The sequence below is a fragment of the Sinohyriopsis cumingii genome, unplaced genomic scaffold, assembly GCF_028554795.1.
Source record: "Sinohyriopsis cumingii isolate HCF-2022 unplaced genomic scaffold, ASM2855479v2 utg000160l, whole genome shotgun sequence".
NCBI lineage: Eukaryota > Metazoa > Mollusca > Bivalvia > Unionida > Unionidae > Sinohyriopsis > Sinohyriopsis cumingii.
This window is the reverse complement of record NW_028315873.1, coordinates 11,314,357-11,323,571: the sequence shown is the minus strand read 5'-3', so window position 1 is coordinate 11,323,571 and position 9,215 is coordinate 11,314,357. Positions and strand designations below refer to the sequence as shown.

Here is a 9,215-nt window from a genome sequence, read left to right as displayed (position 1 = left end):
ATTTTTTAATATAGGTAAAAATTAAAGTAGGCTTAAGCAGTAATTATACATTTGCAAGCTCTGTGACTTCGCACAAGTAAATATAATAACAGAAAATAAATCATCGTTTACACCTTATGAAAATCGATGCTTGATGTATGTCTTTCCTAACACGTAGTCCACCATCTTGGTAAAGTGTCTCACATTTCTTTTCAGCAATTGTCGCATTTTCAGCATATCTTACAGCATACGTGAATAATGTAGCAGTAAACCAGGTGATAAAATATGACGGTATTTTGACTAACGAAGGGAACGCCTATAATCCACAGACCGGAATATTCACATGTCCTGGGGATGGTCTCTACCTAATGACATTTTTCATTTGTGGTCGGCAGCATCGTGTATGGGTGGCTTTGATGGTGGACGGTGCTATCGTCAGTAATGCTGTATATGCCCCCGAATTGGAAAACTGGCAAGAAGGTCAGGCAGGAAACGTTGCGGTTTTGCGATTGAGATCGGGGCAGTCTGTTTGGGTGTCAGTAATACGTAATGGGGGCACAGAACTGGCTAGTACCATTGATTATCGCCATGTTACCTTTTCGGGAGTGCTTCTCGGTGACCTTTCTTTGTCGTCTTCATAAATATCAATTATTTATCGCCCTATATTTAGACCTCAATGTGTTTAACTAACACGTGGTCTTTGCAATTAACATCATGATAAAAAGACGCCAATTTGATATACGTCACGCGTTCCCCGTAATTATAATTCTTATTGTGTCATTACTGATCAAATGATTGAAAATAAAATGATTACTTCAAACAAACCTGCGAATGAATTGCGCATGAGTTACTAGAACATATATCGCAATGCGATTACTTTAAATGCTATTACTATAAGTGGGATTAGAAATATTATAAAGAAGAACGAACCGAATGGATTAGAAAGACCAAAAGAAGAAATAACTAAATGCCCAAATAACTAAGAATTTCAGTTTTACGTTTATTTTGAATTGAATTTGCTAATATGTAATGGTGTAAATGCTTAAAGCATTGTCTCTTGAACGAACATATTCGAAATACCACAAATATATATAATCTATCAATGATAAATGCCGTTGATATGCACTGTTGCGAATGTTGTCATGTGGAGTAAGGGTATATGATCATAACCGGTCGGTAGGAAAAATACCTGGTTAGTGGGCTGTGATTCACGATTGACATGATATTGTCATGATATCTCCCAGTGTTTCACGACCATGCTCCTCAACCCCATGAAAATCATACAGAATTATATCAATAAATCGGTACAACAAAGCATTCTGCTGACTCAGTGTGAAATCATGCTGAGTCAGAAAAAGAATCACTTTAACCCTCATGAGTCCAGCTCGCCCCAGCCCCACGTACAAGTTTTATACTAAATCAGTATTATTCTATTACTCGGTCTATAGAATAGCGTTTAAATAATGCATTGCTTACCACATAAAGGCAACGAACAACAGTACTATTGGGATTGTACTTGATGGGCTACCACCACATAACGACAAAGAGTTACTTGATTCCTAGACCAATACACTATTCTCCATGAAACAAAAATAAATGCATACAAACTTTATACTAAGGGTTGATAAAGGAGTTATTTTATTTCTTGTGTTCTTTTTCTGAACTGTCAACATTCTGCCACTTTATTTGGTGCGCTGCTTAGTTTTACCTATTTAAGGCAACCTAAATTCCCTCAAAAGGGAAATTAGATTCATTTCATGCGTAGCCTGGATTCATTTTGGGACAATTAACGCGGCATTTACGCGTATTCTGCAAAATCAAAAGGTGAAGTTAAAGATATTTTGACCAACAAAAGAAACAGAGAAAAGAATACAAGCTTTTGGCTGAGTATTACAAAGAAACTACATGTAATAAGCACTTAAACAACCATGAAGAAATACGACACCGTAATTCTTTAACTTTAGTATCAACATAATAAAAAGAAAATAACTGATACTTCAACTATTGTATATTTCATTCGCTTGTTATGGGCAAAAATAACTTTGGGATCAATTCATTTTCGAGAACAACATCATAATAAGAGGCGGTCAGAAATGAGTAGCTTCCACTATTCACTTGCAGATACTTTAGTGGTGAATGGAGGGCACCATATAGGCTCTGGGGACTTGTACAAGGCATTATACTTTTTTTTAACAAAAGTGTACAAGGCATTGTACTTTTTTTAAACAAACTTGTACAATGCATTATACTTTCTTTTAACAAACTTGTACAAGGCATTTTACTTTTTTTAACAAACTTGTACAAGGCATTATACTTTTTTTAACAAACTTGTACAAGGAATTATTCTTTTTTTAACACACATGTATCCGACATCATTTTTTTTTAACAAACTTGTACACGGCATTATTCTCTTTCAGCAAGCTTGTACAAGGCATTATTCCTTTTTAACAAACTTGTACACGTCCATATTACTCAAAGAATCATGTTGTCGCATAATTATTTATGTGAATGATCATTTCATATTGAGGGCATATTTTTTGCTTTCATTTAATATAAGATCGGATATTTAAGTAGACTAGCCTAAATATTTCTATCGGTCTATCTATATAAACAAAACATTGTCTTAACTTATTTCTTGATTTACGGATACAGGGACAAAATGTCAAGAAGACTGACTTTTCCATGTTTTATAAATTGCACTAAAGATTGATAGCCATAAGAAAGAATATTTCACAAAGGTTCGTCATCTTGCAGTTCATAAGAAAATATAACAGAATACATTTTAGCATTTATTTACAGTTCAAATTCATGCCTATTTTACTTGAAAATAATAATTGTTTAAAATATAAAATACAAGATGTCCTATTAACCGAGGCGTTAAAGCAATATGCTGAGAAACAAAATATCGATGAAATATGCGAGTCCCTCATAGACATCAGCACGTTACTAATCATATATAGAATGGCAAGCATACATTTGTAGATTATTGTTGATATAAGGAGTCATCCTATCAATTTTAAGGTGGCTCAGCGAGTGGCCGCAGAAATTGTTTTGACAAAACATTTGCTGCCACCAAAAAACCTTGATAAATATTCTTGCCCTAATCTTTAAAACATAAAACTCATCTCATATATTGGTTATAAAGAAAATCCCACCCCGTCCCCTACTACCGTCAATTAAACGCTTGGTTTCTAAGATGATTAAATACTGACCATGTGTTGGTATTTTATCCTTTAATTTTATTAACATTTCAGGCACTTTAACAACGATTCTCAAATGTGTCTAATTAACATGTTATAACTACCAAATGATTATTGGAGTATGAAAATAAAATCGATAAAGGAAATTTCACGGGTAGAACAAGTGTCCGAAGAAATTAAACAAACTCCAAGAGCAATCATTGTTATCAAAGATGATGTTTAACGAAACACCACACATATAGTATGTACTAAATTTCAAACCACAACCAGAAAACCAGAAAATAAATCAATCATGCCTTGACAATTATTCGTTCCTTTTGCACAATTTAAGTGATAATGGCAGACATTTTGTCATGAATGCCAAAGGTTATCTACGTTTCTTGATAACGTTTACCTATAAATTGGCATCGTCGAATTACCTGATAACATATTTAGTTATGTCGAGGGGAAAATTTGCGTTCTGCTTGTTGTTCTATTTAATTGTGTTAGGCGCGAATGGGGACAAATTACCACATGCTTTAAAGCAAGATTTAATTCCTGAGCTAATGAAGAGAATGGAGATCCAGGAAAAGAGAATTCATCAGATGGAACATAAAGAGTTAGCTATGCTTCGACGAATACAATATCTAGAAACCAAAGTTGGCCAGACCGAGACGCAAAACGAAGAGCTGATGGAAGTCCAGAACGCTATGCAAATTGAAACTAGATACCTACAAGAAAACTTGCGTGAACAACAGAAGGAGACGAGAAGGCTACTAGACCTTTTGACAACATTTTCTAGTAGAGAACCTACCACTACATTCACAGACGTTCAAAGTAACAACAAAACAATCGAGGCTAAAGGAATTTACCATTTATCCAGAGTTCCGGTTTTAGGAAGGCAGGCAAAATCTGCAAATAGGATTCGTTCTAAGCGATCTACAAACGGTAATACCATACGCATGCATATAAAAATTATCTTTTTGTTTATATTCTCAAGGAAATGTATTCTTCAAACATATCCTTCAAGCTTTGCGTAGTACGAAAGAAACGTGCACATGAAGCTAACAGTCTTTAGAGCTGTGACAATAGTTGCAAAATGTGGCTGTTTGGTATTAAAATGATGCATTTATGTCAATGAATGTAGACTATGTTAAAAACATTATCTCCCTTTGACAGTTTTCATAACTTCTATGGACATTAGGCTGAGTGAATATTTGAAGAGGTAAATCAAGGCTAATGCCAATTACGGTGATTTATGTTTTTTTTTCCAAACACGAAAGATAAGTAGAACATTCATAATTGAAAGAATTTGGTAAACAATGTACTTTTGTTTTAGGTTTATATAGTAAAGCCATATTTTTCTGAGCATTCACTGCAAACAGTTATGACATATAAGATAGGAGAGATACTTGTCTGCTAGCATAATGACTCTTTACTATTTATATTCAATTAATAGCGATCTTCTAACGTTCAGCATGTAGTCGTAATAGTAAAATAAAGAACTGTTGCCTTCCAGCTTTCTCTATTTTTTAATATAGGTAAAAATTAAAGTAGGCTTAAGCAGTAATTATACATTTGCAAGCTCTGTGACTTCGCACAAGTAAATATAATAACAGAAAATAAATCATCGTTTACACCTTATGAAAATCGATGCTTGATGTATGTCTTTCCTAACACGTAGTCCACCATCTTGGTAAAGTGTCTCACATTTCTTTTCAGCAATTGTCGCATTTTCAGCATATCTTACAGCATACGTGAATAATGTAGCAGTAAACCAGGTGATAAAATATGACGGTATTTTGACTAACGAAGGGAACGCCTATAATCCACAGACCGGAATATTCACATGTCCTGGGGATGGTCTCTACCTAATGACATTTTTCATTTGTGGTCGGCAGCATCGTGTATGGGTGGCTTTGATGGTGGACGGTGCTATCGTCAGTAATGCTGTATATGCCCCCGAATTGGAAAACTGGCAAGAAGGTCAGGCAGGAAACGTTGCGGTTTTGCGATTGAGATCGGGGCAGTCTGTTTGGGTGTCAGTAATACGTAATGGGGGCACAGAACTGGCTAGTACCATTGATTATCGCCATGTTACCTTTTCGGGAGTGCTTCTCGGTGACCTTTCTTTGTCGTCTTCATAAATATCAATTATTTATCGCCCTATATTTAGACCTCAATGTGTTTAACTAACACGTGGTCTTTGCAATTAACATCATGATAAAAAGACGCCAATTTGATATACGTCACGCGTTCCCCGTAATTATAATTCTTATTGTGTCATTACTGATCAAATGATTGAAAATAAAATGATTACTTCAAACAAACCTGCGAATGAATTGCGCATGAGTTACTAGAACATATATCGCAATGCGATTACTTTAAATGCTATTACTATAAGTGGGATTAGAAATATTATAAAGAAGAACGAACCGAATGGATTAGAAAGACCAAAAGAAGAAATAACTAAATGCCCAAATAACTAAGAATTTCAGTTTTACGTTTATTTTGAATTGAATTTGCTAATATGTAATGGTGTAAATGCTTAAAGCATTGTCTCTTGAACGAACATATTCGAAATACCACAAATATATATAATCTATCAATGATAAATGCCGTTGATATGCACTGTTGCGAATGTTGTCATGTGGAGTAAGGGTATATGATCATAACCGGTCGGTAGGAAAAATACCTGGTTAGTGGGCTGTGATTCACGATTGACATGATATTGTCATGATATCTCCCAGTGTTTCACGACCATGCTCCTCAACCCCATGAAAATCATACAGAATTATATCAATAAATCGGTACAACAAAGCATTCTGCTGACTCAGTGTGAAATCATGCTGAGTCAGAAAAAGAATCACTTTAACCCTCATGAGTCCAGCTCGCCCCAGCCCCACGTACAAGTTTTATACTAAATCAGTATTATTCTATTACTCGGTCTATAGAATAGCGTTTAAATAATGCATTGCTTACCACATAAAGGCAACGAACAACAGTACTATTGGGATTGTACTTGATGGGCTACCACCACATAACGACAAAGAGTTATTTGATTCCTAGACCAATACACTATTCTCCATGAAACAAAAATAAATGCATAAAAACTTTATACTAAGGGTTGATAAAGGAGTTATTTTATTTCTTGTTTTCTTTTTCTGAACTGTCAACATTCTGCCACTTTATTTGGTGCGCTGCTTAATTTTACCTATTTAAGGCAACCTAAATTCCCTCAAAAGGGAAATTAGATTCATTTCATGCGTAGCCTGGATTCATTTTGGGACAATTAACGCGGCATTTACGCGTATTCTGCAAAATCAAAAGGTGAAGTTAAAGATATTTTGACCAACAAAAGAAACAGAGAAAAGAATACAAGCTTTTGGCTGAGTATTACAAAGAAACTACATGTAATAAGCACTTAATCAACCATGAAGAAATACGACACCGTAATTCTTTAACTTTAGTATCAATATAATAAAAAGAAAATAACTGATACTTCAACTATTGTATATTTCATTCGCTTGTTATGGGCAAAAATAACTTTGGGATCAATTCATTTTCGAGAACAACATCATAATAAGAGGCGGTCAGAAATGAGTAGCTTCCACTATTCACTTGCAGATACGGTAGTGGTGAATGGAGGGTACCATATAGGCTATGGGGACTTAATGTTAAATTTGGTCATTTGCACTATAGGAACAATTGGACTTTAACATGGGTGGGTCTGTTTAGGGACAAGGGGGATTTAATATATGGAATGTACAGCGACACGGTATTGGGTCTGTCTAGGGACATTATGAATTGAACAGGGGTGACGTCACGGTACTGGACACTGGCAACAATGTTGCAAGTGGCTGACCTCAATCGGGCGGAACAGTGTGGCAAGAGGTTGAATTAAATACCGTTACTCTAGGGACAGATAGAGACAGACACATAGAGACGTGGTTAGCAACAGGGTTCGAGACCTAGACAGAGACATAGACACATGACACAAACATAGATTGACTAACATAAATCTATCACACAAATAATCGCCTAAACATTTTCAGTCAAGAGAGAATACATATCTTTTCGAGGCAATTGAGTGGCTATGAAAACGTTTTAACTTTCTTCTGTTTTGTCTCATTTCTTCTCCATCAACGTATTATTTTCGCCACTACATTCTCTTTCTTTTTCTTTTCTTTTTCATCCTCCGCTTCTTCCTTCTCCTGTATCTCCATTTTTTCTCTTTTCATTGTCCCCTACTGTTTCAAACTTATCACTGTGATTTTCTCTTTTTCCTCCTTATACTCCTTTTCTGTCTTTTGCTGTTTGATCAGCTCTCTCGACTGTCTTTTGCCTTCTTGAAATTATTAATTTCCATCATCACTTTATGGGGGCTATAACACCCATACGTTCTATCTATCTACTGTTGAATTGAAGTCGCGTTCGCCCGCAAGGACATGTGCGACTGGAAAATGCCTGCATAGAAGGCTGTTTAATTATTCGTGGGGGAAGGAATCAGAGCCACATCCCGGATTGTGTGCACACCATGTGTGTTGTTTAACTTGTCCGTTTCCGGTACATTATGTGCGCTCCACGGGACCAATTAATGGCGGTAATAGAAACACGCATGTCAATCATTTAATTTAGTATAATTCAAGTATAAATCCACTTTACTGAACAAGAATGCATTAGATTATTGACGGGAGCTACTTCCTCTTTTCCATCTATCGAATCTCCAGACGGATCGAGAACATTGACTTTCAGGTACAAGTAACTGCTATTCTGATCAATATTATCTTCGGGTTGTCCTTTGAATTTCAAATAAAATGGGTGCCGAGATCGTGAAAGAGGAGATGGGATGACATTCCACCGATTGGGATTCTTGAATCGTCATAATTGTGTGTGGCATAGCAAACAGATCCAGTTCTAATTCTCTGACGGTTCTTCGTTTCTTGGTCTTTGTAGCTCTTGGTGTGTAAAGGCTTCTGGAAGGGTGTCTTCGTCGTCTCTGTCTGCCTTGTCTTTGCTGTGGTGTCGGGGAGGCAGGAATATCTGACTGTGCAGCGGCCAGGGCATTTATGGAAATTTCCCGTCGGCCTAAAATGTCTTTGCCAGTTCGAAGCAAGACATTTTTGCTTGCATTCTAGAAGGCTTCTTTGGGATTTTGATTGGTCGGTGATGACATTTTGAAGAAATTCTTTTCCTGGAGTTCCAGCGACATCTTTCAAAGTCCCGCTTTTGATTTAAAATATTAATTATAGTAAAGAAACATTCACAACAACAATAACTATTATTCGTACTTTTAACACACCCAACAGTGATTAGCGTAATTCCAGATCTGCTTTGCAAAATACATTAGTAAATCCTGGTCTTCGAATCTGTTGAAGGAGCAGAAAAAGCATCGTGTTATTCCAGTCTTGGAAATTTCAATCGAAAATGACAGATGCAGAGTGATTTGTCATACATTTTGGAGTAAGATTTGGAGTGCCGAATGAAGTTTCATGACGGATGAACAATAATGATGAGACAGTAGGTCAGCGTCTATGTTATTAGTAATTGAATGTATGTCACATAGTACATAAATAAGATACAAAAATTATTGAACACAGGAAAGAAGCATATTTGAATTGTATCATAAACATACAAAGTAGCTACGTTCTTGAAGCAGTTTTTACAAAGTTGTTGAAGCATATGACAATGTAGAGGTGCTGATATAACCATTAAACCAGTTTACAGTGGTATTTTCCGGTGGGAACACCAGGGTGCTTTTGTACAGATACTTCGGTAGTTTCAGTAAATAAGGAGTATACGGAAATTCCCCTAGCAATCTTGTTACGAATGTAGTGATATTAACAGCATGCTTTCCTTTCACATTACAAAAAAAAAATTTAAACGTATTATTCGTTTGTTAAACAGTGTCACAAATTAATTTCGAATATTTTAAGTATGATCACGTTTATGAGTTTTATGACAGCCTAATATGATGCTCTGAAAAATGATCTGGCCAAATCCAAACTTTATTAATCGTTTTGTAAATATATCAGTTTTAGTTATCCTATAGTGTAT

At 35.7% G+C, this 9,215-nt stretch overlaps 1 protein-coding gene across 1 annotated transcript; it reads left to right on the top strand.

Moving 5' to 3' along the window:
• Positions 1 to 3,631: 3,631 nt before the first annotated feature.
• LOC149774776 (uncharacterized) lies at positions 3,632 to 6,213 on the top strand. Its single transcript, XM_089945011.1, has 2 exons — positions 3,632 to 4,106; positions 4,881 to 6,213. The coding sequence occupies exons 1-2, from the start codon at positions 3,725 to 3,727 to the stop codon at positions 5,303 to 5,305; spliced, it is 807 nt and encodes a 268-aa protein (XP_089801137.1). The 5' UTR covers positions 3,632 to 3,724; the 3' UTR covers positions 5,306 to 6,213.
• Positions 6,214 to 9,215: the final 3,002 nt, after the last annotated feature.

Bases quoted from the DNA above. Each gene is read 5' to 3' on its own strand.
- LOC149774776 (XM_089945011.1), top strand. From the start codon at position 3,725: ATGAAGAGAATGGAGATCCAGGAAAAGAGAATTCATCAGATGGAACAT. The intron at 4,107-4,880 runs GTAATACCATAC...ATTTCTTTTCAG, and splicing joins TTCTAAGCGATCTACAAACG to CAATTGTCGCATTTTCAGCA.